We start from the raw sequence: 22,724 nt of genomic DNA, 5'->3' as shown, positions 1-22,724 counted from the left end.
CCCCTGACTTTTGTATATTGGAGAGATGGGCCAAGTTGGAAACACCCGGTACCACAGCACGAACCCCCTTCTTGGTGTGTAGAGAGTTTGGAGGGCTAGCTCTGTCCAATGCCTTTGAGTTTGGGTGCTGGTGACAAAGTGAGAGGAACTCCTAGCCCCTCTCCTTCATGGTGGAAAGGATGGGAGGGTTGTAGCAACACCAGTCAGAAAATTAGCCTTGAGCTGCCGTTGGCTTGCCAAGGGCAAGACTGGGAGTAGGTTTCCCAATAGTGGTGGTAGATTTGTTTTGAGTCATCCTAATACCTTTTTGTGTTCCTGGTTCCTTTTATGGCTGCTTGACATGAGTAGCCAGATACCTGTCAGGGATTAAAGGTTCACAAAGTGATCTTTCTTTTTTATTCCCTGTGAGTGAATATTTACTTAGTTGCTACCATTGGGGCCACCACTTCAGATCGAACTTTTGCCTGGGGAAAGTCCCTGGCAGTCATAAATGTCTTACCTAAATATTAATAAAGTCACTATAGTAATATATGAGTCCTGGTGAAATTGGGTCCCTAAAGGCAAGCTAGACCTGTCTTGGAGAACAAAGAGAGGAAAGGGAGCAAAACAACATGGTGGGATTTATGGGTTTCTTTAAAAAATTTTCCAAGGAAATGATTTATTTGTTGTTAGTGCTGTTGGGTCAATTCTGACTCCTAGTGACCCTGTGGACAGTGGAGTGGAAACCTGCCCAGTCTTTTTGCGCCATCCTCTCACCTTCCGGCGCTGTATCAGACAATGCTCCACTGCTATTCATAGGGTTTTCATTGCCAATTTTTTCAGAAGTGGGTGGCCGGGTCCTTCTTCCTAGTCTGTCTGAGTCTGGAAGCTGAAACCTGTCCACCGTGGCTGACCTTGCTGGTGTTTGAAATACTCATGGCATAGCTTTCAGCATCACAGCAACACACAGCTGCCACAGTAGGACAACCAACGGACAGGTGATGTGGTTCCCTGACCCTAAATGAACCAAGGCCATGGTGATGAGAGCACCAAATCTTAACTACTAGACCACCAAATGATTTATACATGTACACAAATGTTTCTCTACTTGTAAACAGTGCCTGAAAAGTGACTTCTAGTGATTTCCAGGAGACATTATGTAAAAAAAAGCAAAGTACAAAGGAGGATATATATTATACTTCCGTATAAGAAAGATTAAAAAAATAAGAAATATATATATCTACTTATCTTTGTAAACAGAAACACAGGAAGAATCAACAGAAAATAATGAAGTTGATGACCAACAAGGGGTGGGTGGGAACAAGGGGATATGTGAGGGAGGGCTACTGGGCTAAGTATACCTTTTTGCAATGTTTTGACTTTTGGGAACATGTTAATGTTCTACATATTCAAAAAATAAATTTAAATCATTAAAATGTGAAGGAAGTAGAAACCCTAAAACTGAAAGCAAAATGAAATGAATGACCACAATTGCACTTCACATGAATCCCACAACCACAATGAAAAGGGGGAAGAAAAGAAAAAGAAAGAATTCAAGGAACTATAAACACGGTATTTTGCTGCAAATGCTCAGTCTTAGACAAGGTGAGGAAGAAACGCAAAAAAAAAAAAAATCCTAAACTATTTCAGTATATTTTATGTAGTGATATTGGCAAAGCAGTTCTGAAACCGTTTTAGATTATGTTAGCATTGAGCAAATGAGTCAATGCATTGTTTTGGGGAGGCTGGTTTCTCGCTGAGGAGGAATGGATAGACATGGAATATGAAATGGGAGAGACTGTGGGGATCGGTTGGAATGGGAGGTATTGGTATGAACTCATTGCTGAAACATGTGCATGCAGAAGCATTCTCACGTAACATGTGTGTATGTATGTTTGTATGTGTAAGTCTATCTGTATGACATGTATATATTACTTAGGTTAACTGTGTCCACCAAAGGGCCAGGAAGCAAAGACAGCCCAGAAGCAGTGAGCACATCTAATACCCAGATCTTGGTCTCTAATATCATCCCCCACTAAAAGGAACAGGGCTGGGGCAGGATAGGCGCAATGAGCCTGGAACCTCTTGTTACTGCTACAAAGTATGGAAATGCTTAAAGAATGATGGGGCCCTGTCACAAGGACATATGTACTAGCTTGAAGGGACTCCCATTGTCCAAACCTGGGACAATTTGAACGCTAAAATAATTATGGACAGTAAGTCCATACTGATAACCAATCAATAAATAGACAAATAAGTGGGAAGAAGGGAGACCCTGCTTACGGTGGAATGCTCAGGCTGACTGATAAATGTGGAGGGAACGCTGGAGCTGGGAAGCCATCCTGTTGTAGCCATTGTACTACAGATGTTGTAGCATCCTGTAGTAGTAGAGATGGGATCAGGCAAGAATGATCAGTGGATGCCATATCTGGAGGAGATTCTGATAAGGAGCATGGCATTTGCGCTCTCTTCCAGTGTCTCCCCACAGACTGCAAGTTAAAAACAATACAGTGGAGAAATCAGACAGCACCTTGACCAAGTGATGAAAATCAAATCACCAGTGGGGGTGGAGGACATCAGGTGCCTCCAGATGTGACGTCCTGAGAAGGCACAGCATCACCTATGCAGTGTTCCAGCAGGGATGCATGACCTGGATTCAATCAGGAGGAAGTGTCGGAGCCCAAATGAGGAGCGTTCTATTAACAAATAGGGAGTGGGGGCTGTGTTCTTAAAAAATGTCAGCGTCATCAATGACAAAAAAATTGGTTGTGGGAATGTTCCAGATTAAAGGACTTGGCCATTTAAAGCAATATCTGATTCTAGACTGAGTCATGTTCCAGAGGAAAAGTAATACTATAAAAGACATTATTGGGTCAATGATAAAATAAGAATATTAGATAACCCAGTAATGTTATTAATGTTAAATTGTCTAAAGTTGATAACTATACCATGGTTATGTAAGGGAATGTAAGAGACTGAAATATTTAGGGGTAAAAGGAGATGATGTAACTTAACCTCAGATGGTTCAGAGGGAAATACACACCACACTCTCTCTCATGAGACAGACAGACAGACAGACAGACAGACAGATGGAGAGGGAGCAGCAGTGGGAGCAGGAGCTAACGATAAAGCAAATGGGATAAAATGTTAACAACAGGTGACTCTGGGTCAACAACACATAAAAAAAAGGATTCCTAATGTGGAAATGTTCTGTGTTTCCACAGATGATATTTCTTTTCTTTTACCTTTCTAAGAAGTTGGTGGCAAATTTGTGGCGATCTTATATATTCTGATTCAGAACACTCTATATTGATGAACTTTAGAGGGTGTCTTCTCTTTTGCAGATAGAGAATTTGAAAATTACCCAGACGTGTCTATCCTGCCCTTTGACTGCTAGTTCCCTTGATGAAAGGGGACGAGTGAGCAACAGAGTGATAGTTAAAAACACCAGTTTTGGAGTGGAACAGACCTTGATTTCAATTCCACTTACTAGTTGTATGACACTGAGGAAATCACTTAACTCCTCTAAGCCTCAGTTTCCTTATCTGTAAAACGGGAATCATAATGGTATTTGAGAGTTCCCAAATTCAATTCCTGCAAGGTGTGAGAGAGTACAGGCTGGTTGGGTGGGGACTGTGGCAAATGGAGGGGAACACAGAGCACTCAAACGGGGCAGTTGCTACCCAGCCCCCACTGACGATCATCTTGCCCGAATGTTACCAGACTTCCCAATTTAAGAAAATTTGGAAATCTGAATTTTATGCGAAATCAACAGATTTTTACATGCAACTAATTAAAATTTAAATAAGAAACCCTCAGTGAGCCAAGCAACACAGCTGCAGGTTGCATTCAGCTGCCAGGTGGTGGTTTCTGTTCTAATTCCAGTGGGCTTGGGGAGCTCCGAGCTCTTGGTGTCTGGGCACATGGGGAATCCAATGTCTATTCCTAGAAGTGCTGCTCCTCTGTTATGGTCAGAGGTTAGATAGAACTGGAATAGCACGGCTACTCTGTAGAGAACATAGGAGAATATAGAAGGATTCTCTGTATTTAAGGCCTGGAAGTGATTAGGATATTGACAACTTCTGTCCACTCTTTAAACAGTTAACAGTTAACACTCCCTCTGGGAGAGTGCCTGTGTAAACAGGTGAGGCCAAGCAGCTGACCAGGGAGGGAGCCCAGCCCAGGATCCACAGATAATGAAGAAATCACTCATTAAACACGCAAAAAATCAAGGATTAACTTGATTAAGCAGTCAATGTGAAAGTGCTAAAACCATCGGAAATTTTATCAAGGATTTTTATCTTGGTAGGAAAAAAAATGAGAAGATTCAGTCTCTGTTATAATCTTTCCCTTTGCAAATGTTGACGTGGTTATATAATGCATGAGTTTTACTATTTAAATAGGATGCTATCATAGGATCAGTTTAATAAAGCAATTAGGATGGGAGTCAATATGTGACTATAAGAATACGTTCACCTCGGGCTTCTCCAATGTACAATTACACATTGTCGATAAACAACCCGAGACTATTTTTGGCTGGCTGGTGTAGCGTGTCTCTTATTGGCAAGAATACTGTATATTGTGGCAGAGGTGTCAGATGTAAAGACAGTTTCTGTTTCTGAAAGTAACACTTTCTCTCTCTGAAAAATCTCACTTTTATTCATTATGCAAAGATACGGGCTATGAGACGTTTTGTGTATATTTTAAATGTCAGAGTTTGGGTTTTGTGACACGTTTCCCTTTTACTCAGGAGATCTAAAAAAGGAGGTAATGGATACATCCCAGGCTCTTTGTTGTGAGCAGCTGGGAGAGTAAAATATTTAATGTCTCTCTCACGACTAGGGTGACATTTTCCTGCGGCCCGAGCACAGCAGGTTACAAGCTAGGTATTCCCCTTGCTATCAATGATTCAACAAATGAAGGTAAATTTGAGCTCTGGCCTGAAGTGTGGTCACTTCTCAGCTGTTCCTGAAGTGTCGGTCTGGTCACACAGTTCTTCTCCTATTGTTTAATCCTTTCACATGAGAAAAACAATGACAGTATGTATTGCGTCCTTCCTTTGGGCCTGGCTCTATTTCGGGAGCTTTCTATATATCAGTTCATTTCATCCTGACAGCAATCGGAAGAAGCAGGCGCTCTCGTTTCACCCATTTTACAGATGAGCAAACTGAGGAACAGCAGTGTTGCTTAATGAGCCTCCCTGAGGTCTTACAGCTGGCAGAAGTGTGGCTGCAGAGCCCACTCTCTTTGCCACTGCCCTAGAATGAACGGTAGGCATGCTGGGAATGCTCTACCATGGCACAGTGAAATGACCTTGGCAACTGGAGAATTTGGACTTGGTTCCAGTGTCAGCCCTGTGGCAACCAGCTGTGTGAACTTGAGCCATCCATGTAACCTTTCTCAGCCTCAGTTTGCTCGTCCTTTAAATGGGGATAATGACAATATTTTACTCACATATTGGGGGAGGAAAAAATGTGATAAAGGATGGGAACAGTATTTGAGCTAAAAATAATTCCTAAAATAAAAACGTTATAATGCACAAAAACAATGCTAAGCGTTCCTAGTGATCCAAAGAGCAAATGTGCCTCCTCAGATACCATACAGGTGCAGCAGCCCCAACTGATAAAATGTTGCAGTTTTCTGTGATATTTTCACTTTATGAAATATCCAGTGAAATTCACTTTTCATTTTATGAAATACGAAATATTCATTTTCATTTAAAAAATACTCTCCTTTTAACTATGAAACGACTTATTGCTTAATATCTCAGTTGTTTCATATCTGAGTGCTCAAGATGGGCCAATGGCTGCACAAAGCATGTGGTCCCTTCAGTGCATGTGTAATGAATTAGGACATATATACTGCATGTGATGTGACCTGATGTTAATACATTTGTTTTTTAAGGCTAGTTTTTTTTTAATTTAGGAAGATTTCAAACATATATAAAAATAGAAATAATCGTATAACAAACCCCACTTGTTCATGGCCATGGCCAATGATCTTTCATCTCTACTTCTGTCTACTTCCTCCATCCCCCAAATTATTTCAAAGCAAACTCAGTCAATACATCTTTCCATCAAACTTGGTTTTGAAATTTGTTTGCTTCACTTATTCATATCATTTATTCATAGCAAAGATCGTTTGCTATGCAGACTTGGAGGAAAGAAAAAATCTGCATTTAAGTTTAAGTAGTTAGATTACTAACTATAACCCTTCCGTGGATGACACAAGACTGATAGTTTTGTTTGTTTAATTGGGACCCACTTTTAAGTGGTCTTGGAGTTATTATCATCTAGAAAATATATGGTGCCTTAAATGATCATAGTTCTCTGAAAACTTACCCTGGTGGCAAGACACAGTGTGATAGAGGGGAAAGGATACAGGATTTGGATTCAGATGATAAGACCTGGTTCTGATCCTCTACCTGTTACGAGCTCTGAGAACCTGCATACAACTCTGAACTCTGAGCTTGATTCTTCATCTATAAAGTCCATTCATTTGGTAGTTCTTTACTAAAGGTCCACTATGTGTCAGACACTGTTCTGGGCCATGGAGATATTACAGAGAATAAAACGAAAATAACTTACTTTTCAGTGACACTGTATAGATAAAGTATATTAACGGTATGTTAAAACCTTTTGCAAACTCTGAAGTAAAATATCAAGGTTACTATTACTTTATTTTTTTACTCTGCTTTTCACTTGAAAACTTCAGTTCCAAGTATTCTAGGCTTAAAATAAACTATTTAAGGTTTGAGGAGAAAAATATTATTCATCCTATCATATCCATGCTGTCTTGCTGCATTTCTAATGAAATGGATCACCAAAATTGCTCACTCCGGGGATACCTGAGTGCCAGGTACTGTGCCCTCTGCTAGGGGTTTTACATGGGATCAAGATTAAGCTTCACAAGGACCAGGTAAGGTAGGCATTATCTTCATTTTATAAACAAGGAGCTTAGTGAGCGTATTTTTCCCTAGGTGGTAGGTGGTAAGGGGTAGAGCTGGGACTTGAGCCCCTGTCTGTCTGTCTCTGTCTATCTTCAGACAGGAGCCCTTAACCATTTCTCGATTCTGCCCACTGAAGAAATTAGAGAAATAAGGCTTGGTCCTGAGCCTTTGGAATTTATTTTCTATTAGAGACAAAAGCAACTACAATACAAGGCAGAATACAAAGAATGGGTCGGTGAGACTGTAAGTTGTTCGTGCAAATGAAAAAGCCATTACATAGCGATTTACGGATCTGGACAAAGAACGAAAGTGCCCTTGGCCTTGGTGAGCTCTGTGTGCGGGCAGGGGTGCCCGGAGCGAGGGGCGGAGCCTGCGGTGGGCGGGGCCAGAGCCAAGAGCTGGAGTCTCCCTAATTTCTAATGCAGATATGAAACACTAATAATTTCCATAATGAAGCGCGACAGAAACCATCTGTCAGTAGCTTTTGAAGACAACCTGAAAAATCGCACAGATTCCTCATCTGATCGACGACAGCCATTTCTTGAGAGTCATTGATTCAGATTTCAGAATATATTGAACATTAATTGAATTTTGTATTTGGTCTAGACAGCAAAATTTAAATCTCATTCGAATGATTCCTCTCTTATTGATAGCCTAAGTGTTTAAATCGAGATAAGCATTCACACTATATAAATCCTCATGTGACGTATGCATACATACACGGAGTTAGCTGCAGCAGGGTTAGGGCAATGTTGTTTTCTGTTCTTGGAGTTCAGACTTTGGAAAGCTGAGATACAAATTATTCATCATAGCCAGATCTCTAAGGTGAAGGAGGAAAAGAGAGAGTGTGGCCTCTGATTATGGGTTGGGATGTGGGTGGGCATAGTCCTAATACCCTGACACAACTTGTCTCCCCCTTTGAACAGCACTGTGACAAATCTTAAGAGATCTGAGGGAAAACAGACCTGATTGAAACCTCACTGTATGAGCCTGGAGACGTCACCTAACTTCTATAGAGCCTGCAAAATGAGGATAATACCTTCCTTTTGAATATGTTATAAGGATTTTATGAAATGTGCCCAGCACATAAGTGACTGCTTGGTAGTCTTTGGGAACAAGGGGTGGAGAGCGGGGGTAGGTATTATCAATTGTTGATTATTTTGAGAAAAGAAATACACACAGTGGGTCTCTTTCAGGGCAAAAAATCTTTTCTAAAATATACATATGTATTATTTATGAAGCTGCAGTAATAGGACACAATTATGATTTTTGTCTTTCCCTCTTTTAATACTGTATTTAAAGCATTTCCTATGTTTCTATGGCCATCATTTTCAATGGCTCCAATAAAACCATAATTTATAAAACTATTATTCTGTTGGACTTTCAGGTGGTTTCTATTCCTGCTTTTTATAGCTAACAATGACAATCAAAAATTTTATGTGCGATGTTAGCTCAGGGCCAATCTTCCTCACACACACACACACAATTTTGTGTGAATAGTTATTTTACTTGTTTAATTATTTCTATTGGAAGAGTTTCTATAAATGAGATTCATGGATCAAATGTTATAAATATTTATGGTGTTCTTGGTACATAAGGTGTTGCTATGTTGTTCTCCGTAAGGAATGTACCAATTTCAATGCCAGCAGCAGCAGCAGCAGGGGTGTGTGGGTGTGTGGGGGTGTGTGTGTGTGTGTGTGTGTGCGTGTGTGTGTGTGTGTGAATTCATTCATTCGGCTTTACCACAGCCAGCATTAGACGTAGTCATTGAATATTGTTGACTTAATAGGCATAAAATAGTGTCTTACGTTTTCATCAGTTTGCCTTTCTTTGATTGCTAGTATGAGTAATTTTTCCCTTGTTTCTTTATTGTTCTCATTTACTTATCACATCTGCCCTTTCTACTACCCTTTTATTCAAACAAGCAGCTCCTATTGAATCTGAATGGGGAATATAAGTTGTCTCTTTGTAGATTGAAAATTTTAAGGTTTATATTTAGTTCTCAAAAACTGTGCTGATTCTTATGTCTTTCTGTAGTGTATTGTTTATGTTAAATGCATCCATCTATCAATAGGTTGTGACTCTTCAAACATTACAATTAATTCAACTCAACAGACTTATTTTTTATTCTACCTTGAAGGTTTTGCTTCCAGGCAGCTCCCAATTGTAAAGCCCTTATGATTTCGTATTATTTAAGCATGAATAGAATTGAAAAACCTAATCATGGAGGCAATAGTAACGAAGTAAAAATGGGGCCATTGTCCCTACCAAGTAAGGATGAACCTTGTATGTAAAAATAACAATGCTTTCCTCCTGGTAACTTTCAGTATGTGTTATAAAAATACGTTGTGGATTGAGGCCGACTCGCCAAAGTAAACATCTGGGGAATTCTGGCCTTGTTAACCTATGGGAACCAGTTCTAGTCTTTTGTTTACTTTTTTTCTCGATTTTCCAGACAAAAGAATGGCAGCCCTACCCAGTCTTAATTTTAAACACATTTTTCTAGTTGCCACCACCCTAATTCAGGCCTGCATTCCTTCTTGCTTCGGCTACAGTCACACACTGAGTGTTGTTGCTGAATGTGGCTGCAGAGGTAATATGACCGAACTGCTTGGTTTTATAGATGACAAAACTGTGACTGGAAGATGCTCAGCATCCAGTGTGACCTCTGGATGGTCTCCCTACCTGACTCTCACCTTCCTGGCCACCCACACTGCCTCCTCTATCAGATTAATCTTCCTGAAGCACCGTGCAGATCATATTCCTTTCCTTGCAGACACCTTCAGTGGTATCTCCCACTCCCGGGAATAAAGCTTGTCAAGGCCTCACGTGGGCCGGGGAAGATGATGCCAACCAGCCTTTCACCAGCGCTTCTCTTGCACCCTTAAATCTTTTTTTTTTCTTTTTTTGGTGAGGAAGATCAGCCCTGAGCTAACATCCATGCCAATCCTCCTCTTTTTGCTGAGGAAGACTGGCCCTGAGCTAACGTCTATTGCCAATCCTCCTCCTTTTTTTCCCTCTTTCTCCCCAAAGCCCCAGTAGATAGCCATATGTCGTAGTTGCGCATCCTTCTAGTTGCTGTATGTGGGACGCCGCCTCAGCATGGCCGGACAAGCGGTGCACGAGTGTGCACCTGGATCCGAACCCAGGCCGCCAATAGTGGAACGTGTATACCCAACCACTAGGCCACGGGGCCGGCCCCTGCGCCCCTAAATCTTTCAGCTGAGTGGGTGCCTCATACGTTCCTGCCACTGAGTCTTCACCCCAACTCTTCTTCATTCCTGAAAATCTCTCTCCCATCCACCCTGAGTTCTTGCTCACCTCTGTGACTCCCACGTTGCCCAGCTCAAAACACCTAGGAAATCATTGTTGATTTAAGTACACTCTAATGTGATATCAGTTGGGACGTATTTAAAATGTTACCACTCGTTGGTGTAGGAGAGACCTGTCTGTAGATGGCAGTTTGCTTTATTTTGCTTGTCAATTTCTCCATTTTCTTTGCTTAGGTTCTTCTTGTGACTAATGAGGCTCTAAGTTAGTGTGTAGCCAAGGGAACGCAGTTAACACTTGTAGTTGGGGAGCGGGCTCTGATGCTTCCTGGATAGAGCTTGAATTCCAGTCTGAGTCCATAATGCATTCACTGCACCACACCTGGCACAGGCTCTGCCATGCAGTGAAGGAGCCAGAATCCAATCTGACTTTACCACTTAAGGACTAAGTCACTTTGAGGAAGTTCCTCGATCGCCTCAGTTTTCCAAGTTCATGTGGTTGTTGGCAAAATTCATTTGCAATTTTTGCCCCCTTAAAATTTTTTTTTCAGTTTTATTGAGATATAATTGACATAAACATTGTATTAGTTTAAGGTGTACAACATAGTGATTTGATATAGCATATGTTGGTAAATGATTACCACTGTAAGTTTAGTTAGCATCCATCACCTCACACAGTTGGGAATTTTTTTTCTTGTAATGAGAACTTTTAAGGTCTACTGTCTTAGCAACATTCAAATATACAATACAGTATTGTTAGCTATAGTCACCATACCATACATGTACAAAATTCATGTCCTTAAGGGTTGTTGCACTGAAGACCCCAGTTTCCTGCTGGCTGTTAGCCTGACACCCACTCAATTTCTTCATATGACAGCTGCTTCTCCAAAGCCAGGAATGGGGCAGAGCTGGCTGGCAAGAAGGAAGTCACAGTCTCTTGTAACCTAATCATGGATGAGACATCCCATTATCTGTGCCATAATCTGTTGGGTAGAAGTGAGGCACTATGTCCAGCCCACTCTCCTGGGGAGAGGATTACACGAGAGCATGAACACCAAGTGGTGAGGTCATTGGAGGCATCTTAGATTCCGCCTGCCAGAGTTGTAATTTATTGTATTTGATATGGAGCATATAATAAAAACATAGTGTAGAACGTAGAGAAATATAATACACAAATTTATTATGTTGATATATGTTATGTGAAATACTTTGCATTATCTTTTGATAATAATGATAGGCAAATGAAATGAGGAAAGCCACATTTCAGAAATATCCGATCTTGTTAAGGACTTTAAGAGCCCTAAAAAGATGATGAGGAATGAGCAAAAATGAATATTGTGAATCTTACTTCCTATCTTAACCTTGGGTCACCCTGGACATGAGTCAAGTCATACAACAAAGATATCATTGATCGGGAACTCTTGGCGTTCTCCAGCCTCTGAGTTCCTGTTGTTGTGTGCGCGCGCACACATAACCTAGCAGAGGCAAAACTCGGTGTTTTTTGTTCCTACTTTCCCTTCATTTGAATCTAGAAACCTTGTGATAGCAACAAGCACAAAAGTTGGTGCTTTCATTACTTCTGACTTCAGAGTGTTATTGCAAAGGCAGAAAGGTAATTCCTTGTGCCTGGGTTCCCTTTTCTCACTCCTTCAGTACCTGCTCCCCTACGAAGGGAAGAGAGGATTTCATGCGTTCATTCACTTCACAAGTGTTTCATAGCCAAGTATTTAAAGATGACAAATGATGGATGTTAGGGGTTCAAGTCTGGAAATTTACCTCTCCTGTCTTCTGGGGTTTATGACCAAGCGGGCTGAATACTCCAGAAAGCAAGATGCGAAATGAGGCACCACTTTATTGGAAACTGGAAAAGCCCTAAATCGAGCTCTGGTATCAGTGATGCCTCTTGGTTCCTAGTCTTCTTCCCACCCTGGGTTCCTTTTAGGCAGGCCTGCAGAAAAGTCTAAAGTCCACTAACCAGACAGCTGCCTGGTGGGAGACAGAACAGGGAGAGAGGAGGATGCTGGGCCCATTGTTAGAAGGCAGGACCCTCCCCATCCTGGGGTGTTGACCACATGGAGACGGAAGGGTAGGGAGCGACCCATGCAGTATCTTGAACATGATGCTCAGGTCATACAGAAACGTGGCCTTCTTAGTGCTGCAGGCTCTGACCCATACGTTACTCAAGGCCACTTTCTTGGGGAGGAGCAGGTAAGGGGGGGAAGGGTGGGATTGAGGAGTTGCCTTCTTCTATGGTGGATGTAGTCTTTGAGTCTTTGTCTTTCAAGAAAAAGGGAATGGAAACTAATGTGTACATTGTACCTACTATCTGTTGGCCATTGCTAGGGTCTTTCACATCCCTTAGTTATCTAAACTAATCTTCACAATATCTGAAAGGTAAATATCGCCCTCTTTTTTTTTTTTTTTTTTTTTTACAGATGGGAAAAAATAAGCTTTCAAAATGTTAAATACCCAGGTTATAAACTAGTGAATAGTAGAGCCAGAGTTTGAATCTAGACCCACGTTCTTTCCAATAAATCGTGCTGCTTCTCGGTCTAGGCGGGAGCTAATTAAGGACATTTTCTTAAGATCATGTGACCAAAAAAATCCTTGAATGCTATATTACATTGATGAATTAAAAAAATCCTGATAAATCTTTTGCCCCTTTGCTCTAGCGTTTAATCACATTTACTTTTGATACTGTGATTATGAGTCCACGGGTTAATGATGAAATACCACATTGAACTGAGTGTGGATGTTTAGAAGATGCACGACCACAGCTTCCTCACACGAAATGGAAGATGGTGGTGTGTTGTCCCACAGGCATTTGAAATTGTGTGTCTTCTCTAGTTTCACAGCTGTGCAGCAAGTGAAGCGGTACCATTCCCAGTCAACAGGGCAACTGTGTTATTTAGGGACACCTTCCCACCACTGGTAGTTTATTTTGCATTCCCAAAGCATGCATGATTTACCCTGGTCATATGACTTTATCTGGTTGTGGGCATTTGATGCCCACGTGTTTTCTTGTTGTCTCTTATTAGCTTTCATTTTAGTCCAGGGATCAACAGACTTTTTCTGTAAAGGGCCAGATAATAAGTATTTTAGACTTTGAGGCCATATGGTGTCTACCACAACTATTCAACTCTGCTATGGTAGTGTAAAAGCAGCCATAGACAATACATAAAGGAATGAACAAGGATGTAGTCTAATAAAACTTTATTTACAAAAACAGGTAGTTGGCCAAATCTGGCCCACAGGCTGTAATTTGCTGACTCCTGTCTAAACGGTAAGCTCCCTCAGGACAGAGGCAAAAGTGTCTCCTGTATGGCAGACTCCTGCCAGGAGCTGGGGTTATAGTGATAAACAAGAAAGATAGGAGCTCACCTTCGGTACCTTCTGTAGCTCACCACAGGCTGGTTTAGTTTTGTGTGCATGGTAAAATCTTAGGCAATAGTTGTTGGATGGACTTGAATGAGTCAGACTCCATCGTGTACAACTTCTGAACTTAGGTGTTCCTCTTCTCCTTCATCATTGCTCTCCAGCCTTTATCCTTCATCCAGTGACTTTTGAAGTCTTTTACTGTGTGGTAGGTGTGAACTGTGGAGAGATGCTGAAGAACCTTTTATAAGACAACTCTCTAAGCCCTTGAAGACTTTATTAAAAGTTTATTCATTCCCCAGATCTTTGAATGTCAACTATGTGGTAGGCACTGAGTATTCAGTGGGAGTCTGTTCTTGTAGAGCTCGTGGTCTAGTGGGAGAGGCAGATGATAAGTAAAAGCAAATGTATATTTACAAGTTGTGGTGAGTGCAAGGAAGGAAACAGAAATGTAAGTGGTCAGGAAGCCAGTGGGAGCAGGAAGAGGAAGGCAGATACCTGCTCAACACCATCAGTGGAAGTGGATATTGAAGTGGAGACCTAAAGAATGAGAAATAGCAGCCATGCAAGCAACTAGGAGAAGAACATTTCAGGCAGTGGGAAGAGCAGGTGCAAAGGCCCTGAGGTAGGAAAGGCTTTACTTGCTTAAGGAACTGAAAGCAGGGCCATTGGGCTAAGGAGTAGTGAGCAAGAAGGAGGTTGTAGGAGTGTGCAGATCTCTCAAAGCTGGGGAAATGTGGATTTAATTTAAAGTAAATTAAATAGTGCATTAGTCTGCTTTAGTCTTCTTAGGCAGTCATAACAGAATACCACAGACTCGGTGGCTTAAACCACAGACATTTATTTTCTCACAGTTCTGAGTCCAAGATCGAGGTGCCAGCAGGGTTGGTTTCTGGTGAGACCTCTGTCCTTGGCTTGTAGACAGCTGCCATCTTGCTGTGTCCTCACTTGGCCTTTCCTCTGTGCACACACAAAAAGAGAGAGAGCTCTCTGGTGTTTCTTCCTCCTCTTATAAGGACACTAGACCTATTGAATTAGGACCCCCCCCAATATAACATCATTTAACCTTAATTACCTCCTTAAAGGCCCCATCTCCAAGCAAAGTCACATTGAGGGTTAGCGCTTCAACCTTTGAATTTTAGGGGATGCACTTCAGTCCGTAACACCCAGGAAGGGTCTAAGGAGGAGAATGGCATGACTCTGGTGGCCGTGTGGAAGTCGATTGCGGGAAACCCAGTTGGAGTCCTCTTGCAGCATTTCAGGAGAGAGATGATGGTAGTCTGAATCAGGGTGGTGGCCGTGGAGATGGAGAGGAGAGGAGAGGAGGGAATGGATTGGAGGTGTGTGTTGGGCAGAAATGACTGGCCTTGCTATGTCTTGTGACTGTTAGGCGTAATTTACTTATCTATATCCCTTAGTATCCTGGAAATCTCTAAGTGGTTCTGTTCCCAGTGTCTAGTGTAGTAGGCTGCGCCCAGCAGGCGCTTAAGAAGGTTGAGTAAATGCTTAGTTGTCTGCAATGTGCCGGAGACAATGTGCGGTGGCAAGAGACATTCTGACATTTCCAAATCCATATTTTATATAGTGCCTGCCTTATAGTGATCATGGTTTAGACCTGGAAAGCTTCCTTATATTACTTAGGGCTTCAAAGAAATGGTTTGTTCCTAATTTTGCTTTGGTGGTCCTAAGAGCTAACCTATTCCTGTGTGTGTGCATTACACTCACATACACACAGCAGAGAACTTCCTGCTCAGCCTTGAGCCCCTGCCTCTGCTTTCCCAGTTGGCCCACACAGATGTGGCCTGTGGTGCATGTTTGGGTGGTGAGCTGGTTGGCTATGTAAGGCCTTGCTTACTTTGGATCACATACTTGTGGTTGTCGAATTCGTTCCTTTTTGCTTGTCTGTCTCCTCTCTCAACCTCAGACTGGATCCGGTCTTAACATGGGAAATAAGCACGGAGACGCTTGGCAATAATGATGATGAAATGATCACTTACAAGATATTTCTATAGAATGTACTTAATGCCACTGACCTGTACACCAAAAATGGTAAATTTTATGTTATGTATATTTACCACAATAAAAAAATGTTTCTATATGGTGCTTTCAGACTTTTCAATATTTTATATGCCCCTCTAATGGAGAGATTAGATCCCGACTCTGCCACTTGCCAGCTGAGCCTCAGTCTCCTTATCTGTAAGATGGGTTAATATCTACCTCACAAGATTGTCCTGCTTGACACATAGTTGGTGCTCAATAAATGGTAACCACTTTTATTATTTTTGTTCTAAAAGATTTCTGGTGAAAGTTTTGCCTTTAGGAGTTTGGGAATTTTTAAAAGAGTGTATTAAATTTAAATATTAGCTAAAACATAGATGGCAGTATATAACAAAACCACAAGTAAGGCCATATAAACATGTGTAAAATCCCAAGAAATCGTCGTTTACAAACCACAGAAAATTGGGAAAGAGGGAAAATGTTTTACTCTGCAATTAAGAGGTTTTAAAACTGAATATGCCTGTGCTTAAGTGTACTCGTATTTTATAATAGTCTCATATTTTACTTCCCAACGAGGGGCAGATGCATTTTAGAAGTGATTTTTGGAGATGGAAAAGCCTAAAGAGATAGACTGTTCCATTTGTTATTATAAATAACATTGTTTCAAATTATGGAAATAATTGTTAACAATAACAATGACTAATGTTTGAGTATTTACTGTAGGCTAAATACTGAATCGAGCCCTTTTCATGCATCCTCTCACTTAAAATCATGGCTGGCACTTGTTGAAATTTTGGAAAATGAATAAATGTGTATGTTTGAATAACTGGGACTATTCTGTACGTGTAGATTGTTAACTCACCTTTCAACTTAATGTGTTTGGACTTTTGCAACGTCATTAAAAACTCTTCTGATCTAAATCGTTGTGCACTGTCCCATAGTATGAGGAGGCCATGATTCGTTTACGCAGTTGCCAATTGTTGGACATCCAGGTTGCTTCTGGGTTTTACTGTCTTGAATAATACTGGACAAAATCTTCATATAAATATTTGAACATTTCCTAGATGTACACTTGTGGCTATAAAAATTTAGATGTCCAAGATGCTAGATTTGGAATAAAGCATGCCATCAGCTAAATAGTTCCATTCAAGGCAGCTTACACTTGATTAAAATATGTAACAAACTATAACACAAAAGTAGAACATAGATCTCCTTTTGCTGTGAAATTTTAATAATTGTTGTACAAGTTATTCAGCATCCCAGAGTTTCGGTTTTCTCGTCCACAGGGTAGGAATAACAATAATACCTTCACCATGGTGGGTGGGAAGTTTCTAGAAGCCAATGTCTATAAAGCATTTCACACGGGGTCTGGCGTGCAGCTAACACTAAGTAAATGTGAGCTGCTATTATTAACAATATTGAGTACATGGCAGTGTGATGCTTATGTAAATAATTCCAGGGTGTATGTCTGTCCTCATGTATGTGAGCTATTTGTGTAAATATTTTCCTCATGTAAATGTAACTAAGGTTGTACTTGTCACTTGTGTGAGTCACTTCATACAGTGGTATACACCTGAATACCAATTCCAGATGCAGGGAGTGGTGGTGGCAGTTAGGAAAATAGCTAGGGAGTGTTCCCAGGAAGTCATTAGAAAAATTTGAGGGGGCAGCCCCGTGGCTTAGTGGTTAAGTGCTCACATTCCGCTACTGGCAGCCCGGGTTCGGATCCCGGGCGCGCACCAATGCGCTCCTTCTCCGGCCATGCTGAGGCCGCGTCCCACATGCAGCAACTAGAAGGATGTGCAGCTATGATGTACAACTATCTACTGGGGCTTTGGGGATGAAAAAAAGGAGGAGGATTTGCAATAGATGTTAGCTCAGGGCTGATCTTCCTCACAAAAAATAAATAAATAAAACTGTAAAAAAAAAAAAAGAAAGAAAAAGAAAAATTTGAGGATGTATGTAAGCTTGTATTTAAAACGTATTGCAGAGTAAAGGCTCAGAATATTAGCGTTAGCAGAAACCAGATATCTTAGGGCAGTGGTTTTCAAACTCCGCCAGCAATCCACAGTAAGAAATTCAATTCCATTAAGACCCACAATGCAAATAAATGTGTCTGTGTCAGTTTTGTAAAACTTTTTCACCAAACAGTACCAATTCTTGCTATGCATGCTGTATTCTGATATTTTATAATCTGTTTCATTTTATTTGAATGTTGGTTGTGACCCACTAGATTTATGTTACCGGGTAGAAACCCACAATTTGAAATACTGCCTTTAAGTTTGTGTACCGTTCTTGAAAAAGAAAAAGTTTGCAGCCACCCATTTTTTTGTTGTTAATTCTCACCCAAGCATTTAATCAATACTCAATGGTTTTGTTCTTATTTGCATGGTAATTTGAACTTTTGGGTTACTATTCACACATATTTACGCAGCAGTAAGATAACGTTCTGTGGAAAGGGCATTGTAACTGGACGCAGGCAGAATTCAAACAAAAACTGGGCAAGAGTCATAATTCACTCTGGTTTCTCTTTCTTTTAAACCAGATAGTTCCAATTTGCCAGCAGAATGAATACAGAAAGAGACTCAGAAACAACATTTGAGGAGGATTCGCAACCTAATGACGAAGTGGTTCCCTACAGTGACGATGAAACAGAAGATGAACTTGAAGACCAGGGGCCAACGGTTGAACCAGAACAAAATCGAGTCAACAGAGAAGCTGAGGAAAACCGGGAGCCATTCAGAAAAGGTAACCACACTGGGACCTGGAGACTAGGTCCGGTCCCTGTGAATCCTCATGTGGGCAGTGCCAACAGGTGCAAAGGATGGCCAGCCCCTTCTGGATGGTCCAGGAGGCATCTTCCTTATCTTATCTTAGGATGCAACTGGAGGAATGGCTGATGGGCTTGAACCACTACACATTGTCCTCAGTGTGTAGGGCTGGTTGACCATACCTGACAAGTTCTGCCGAGAAAATAGAAGTTCTTGGTGAGTGTCTATATTTTTAGGAGGGAGTTATAAGGAGGAATTTGCTTATTACTGCACCCAGGAACCTTGGAGTTACCATACCTTTTGTTCAGTCATTTGTGAATGTAAAATGGTTTCGGCTCTCTAGTAGGAAATTTTTTACGGGTTTCTGCTTGCCACAACGGGCCTGTTATACAGCAAACCATGCTACCTGCCCAGAAGCAGGGCAGCTTCAAGACTGGGTCTAGATCAGGGGTCAACAAACTTTTTCTGTTAGGGGCCAGACGGTGAATATTTTAGACTCTGTGGGCCATATCGTCCCTGTCACAACTTCTCAGCTCTACTGATGTTTCTTGAAAATGGTCACAGACGGTCCATCATTTTAGGATAACAGAACGTAGCTTACTTTTCTGATTATACTTTTTCTCCTATGGCTTCTCTATTTCATTTCCTACCAGCACTCCCTCCCTGGCAAACAAATGTGGTCTTTTCTCGTAGCTCTTCTGCTCCCTGAGGAAGCTGAGCCTTTTCTCTTTGGACCCCAGATTTGCTCTAGATTTCAGGTTGAAAATGTTTCCTCCACAGCCCTTTGAATTCCAGCTAAATAACTTTAGTTTCCCATTTACAGAAATCTCCACAAAATTATTCTGTTTCTGGATCTTCAGATGTACCTCTCCACAGCCTCAGTCAGAATAACCTCTGGTTTTATCTGGTTTCTCTAAAGTCTCCATCAGTGCCAGTCTGCCCTTCTGGGTCTACCAGAAGTCTGCTTCCCTTGGGTCACTCCCTGGCCCCTAGTTTCTCCTTCTGGGGTGCTGCTGCCTGGTTAAGCTGGGGTGCATTTTTTTTTCCTTCAGTTTTCATCTGTAGAAAAAGTGACAAGGCATGAAATCCCACTTATGTAATGATTCCTCCTGCTCTGGTCAGATGCTGCCTCTCTTCAGCTCTTCTGTGTGGGGAAGTTCTCGATGTGAGGGCGTGCACATGTCCATGTGGGCCCCTCCCCCTGCAGGCGCTGAAACCTGGGGAGTGTATCAACCCGTGTATGTCGTTTGCCCGTCCTCAGCTTTCCAAATCAAACATTTAAAATCATTAGACCTTACTGTGGATTTCGGGCTGTAATTTTAAGCTATTAAGTATTAAAGCTTAAGTGCTTTCTGCCTCAAAGCAGAAGGTACTACAATCATGATAATTGAGCTAAATTAAAATGGAATCACCGCCAATTTGAACAGGAATGTGGCCTCTGTCGTAACAGGTCCAGACTGGAGATTGTTCAGATGGGGGTAAAGCTGAAGTAGCCTGACAAGTTAGCAAGGGAGTTCTACTTGATTGCCCAAATAATGAATAACATGTTTCTTCCTCATTCCTTCCCCCACTGTACTGCTAAGTTTCTTATCACAATCTTAGAATCTCTACCATATACGGATAGCTGGTGAGGTGGCAGAGAATTGGCTCAGCGGGGTTAAGGTGAACTCTGCTGTTGGTGCTTGGTGCCACGCTATCGGATGTGTGATCCAGGACGCCGCAAAGGGCCTGGGGGTGGGTGCCTGCAGAAATGTCAGAGCAGCATGGAGTGGATAGCAACTCTCACCTCTGTTTTTCTTCCAACTCTCCCTCCATATTCTGGGGTTCAGGGCCCTTTCTTTCTTTCTTTTGTTTTTTTTTTTTTTGAGGAAGATTAGCCCTGAGCTAACACCTGTTGCCAATCCTCCTCTTTTTTTTGCTGAGGAAGATTGGCCTTGGGCTAACATCTGTGCCCATCTTCCTCTACTTTATTTGAGACACCTGCCACAGCATGGCTTGATAAGCGGTGCGTAGGTCCATGCCCGGGATCCAAACCTGCGAACCCAGGGCCGCCGAAGTAGAGCACCAACTTAACTGCCACACCACCGGGTTGGCCTCTCAGGGCCCTTTCCTGATCCCTCAGTTTACCCATCATATTTCTTATGGATTTCTACCCTCAGAATACAGGCACTGAGGGAGCTCAGACGTGATCCTGACTCTTCGTAGTCTTTTCCAATGGTGACCTCCATTTCTAGGTGAATTTGTTGGTTCTCGTTTCTCAAAACCCAAAACTCAAAAGTCAAGTGTCTTCGCCTGTGACTTTAAAAAATATTATTATTCTAACACCTCTATCTGCCCTTGTAAACACACAGAGGACATTCAGTGAGCATTGGAATTCTCTCTTCCCATTCCTACTTCTGCCCTGCATTCCCCACAACCAATCTGCTTCCTCTCCTCCCCTCCTCTCTCCTTCCCTTCTTCCTCTGCATTCCTCTTTCCCCTTCTCTTAATTAATTTTTTTTCTTATTCTCACTTAGGCATTTTCCCAATTAAGGCCAGTGTCACCCTAACTTTTCTTTTTAAGCATCATCTGTCTGTCTTGAATTTTAGAGGAAGGACAATGGTCTTCCAGGAATTCAGTTCTTTAGCACACCAGAGCGTGAGTCACTCTGTGAAGTACCGTCGGGTTGAGTAACAGTAGGGGCCAGTGCCCATTACGGGAGAGCAGTGCCTGAAGGTGCAATGCCTGAAGGTGCGGGAACCACATGCATTTCTTTAACAATGTCATCTTAGTGCAGAAAGTTGGTTTTCTTCTTTTAAAGATGCCCTAGCCCAACTGGGCAAGTGTTAAGCAAGTGTTAACGAGAGACCCATTGCAAATGCTTTTCAGTCAAAGGACCTTTACTGTGTGCCGTTGAGACTCAAGAATAAGTGTCAACACGCTGTTAGAATGTGCTGGGGAGGAAGAGATAAGCCCACAGATTTTACTCAAGTAACTTTACCTTTTGTTTACTTTGAGCAGGGTTGACAAAAATGAGTGGGAATGTTTTCCATGCTATGGAATGAACACTTTCGTTTCCTGATGAGCACACTAGAACAGTATTTCCCATAGTGTGTTCTGGGAAACACTAGTTCTGCTGGATATTCCAGGACACAAAGATTCTGTGGCCCCGGAGACCGGAAACTCAGAATTCTTTATCTTCTTCTTGGAGTTTAAGGTTGTTCATTAGCATAAAAGGATCCAAATTTTGGCTTTAAAGAAACCTGTTTCATTTTATTCAGCCACTGGTTCCTAAAATTCCTCGGCTCTACAATGCTGTTTTTCGTTCTAGCTTACCACCCCACCATCCTGGTCTCCCCAGGTCAACTCTTGGGATAATTCTGTGCCAGTCGGGACCCAGCTTAGAGATGAAGTCCTTGGGACTAAATCAGTGCTCTGGAAGGGTTCCTGGATTAGTGCAAAGTGGCTCTTTCTTCTGAGCCTGGGGATGGGGTGAGACAGCTCTCTTCTGCCTCCTCGGCAATGTTGCTTTGTTGATTAACTCTCCCACCTTCCCGCTGTGGCTGGCTTACAAATATGCTCACAGCTTTCCTGTCGTACAGCAAATTCTTACCTCAGTCTTGCTTTCTGCCTCGGGCTGGTGTCCTGTCTCCTATTCTCACAGGCAAGCTTCTGGAAACACATTTCTCTACCACCGCATCCTCCCGTTCTCCTGGGTTCTTCCCCTCTGTGGGCTGCCCCACTGCCCTATGGACGACACTTTCTTAAACACCAAGAATCTTGGCACTGAGTCCAGCGAGCTTTTCATCAACCATCATCTTGCAACCTCTATTTTCTCTGAAGGGCGTGACCTTTTTAACAGCCTCTCCCTCCGGAGATGCTGACCTCCCTGGCAGATGACGGCACCCTCTTGTCCCACCACTCCTCTATTTCTCCTTCCTCCTGGCTGTTCTTCCTCCCACCCTTCAAATGTTCCCGTCCCCTTTCATACTCTGTTCTCTCTCTACAGGCCTTCCGGCAAGCTAATCCCCTTCAGTCTGCTTCATGTGCCGCATCTCTGTGCGTGACTCTGAGAGGCAACGTGTGGTGGTGAAGACAGAGCATGCTGGACGCAGACTGTGTGGGTCTCAGCCATGGCTTCCCCACTTTCTAGCTGTGTGACCTTGAGGAAAGGACTTCCTCTCTCTGTGGCTCAATGTCCCCATCTGTAAAACGGGCATGATATTAGTACCTACTTCATTGGGTGGTTGGAAGGATTAAATCAGAAAATAAATGTAGAGGACTTAGAGCAGTTCCAGGCATGCAGATATTAGCTGTTATCACACACCCCACCAGTTCCTCCCTTAACGTCTTTCACATCAAACCTAAAATGTCCACCCCCACACATCGTCTTCTCTCCCATC

At 42.2% G+C, this 22,724-nt stretch overlaps 1 protein-coding gene across 1 annotated transcript in view; it reads left to right on the top strand.

Annotated features, from left to right (window-relative positions):
• Positions 1 to 22,724, top strand: part of ATP8B1 (ATPase phospholipid transporting 8B1) — a 117,111-nt gene that overhangs the window by 38,738 nt on the left and 55,649 nt on the right. The window contains exon 2 of the mRNA XM_004422575.3: positions 18,116 to 18,318. Coding sequence (XP_004422632.1) covers positions 18,138 to 18,318 — 181 coding nt within the window. The 5' untranslated portion in view covers positions 18,116 to 18,137. The remainder of the gene's footprint in view (positions 1 to 18,115; positions 18,319 to 22,724) is intronic.

The sequence above is a fragment of the Ceratotherium simum genome, chromosome 14 (genome assembly GCF_057802395.1).
Source record: "Ceratotherium simum simum isolate JZ-2026a chromosome 14, ASM5780239v1, whole genome shotgun sequence".
Taxonomy (NCBI): domain Eukaryota; kingdom Metazoa; phylum Chordata; class Mammalia; order Perissodactyla; family Rhinocerotidae; genus Ceratotherium; species Ceratotherium simum.
The sequence above is the reverse complement of the archived record's forward strand: the minus strand, read 5'-3'. Positions and strand labels throughout refer to the sequence as shown.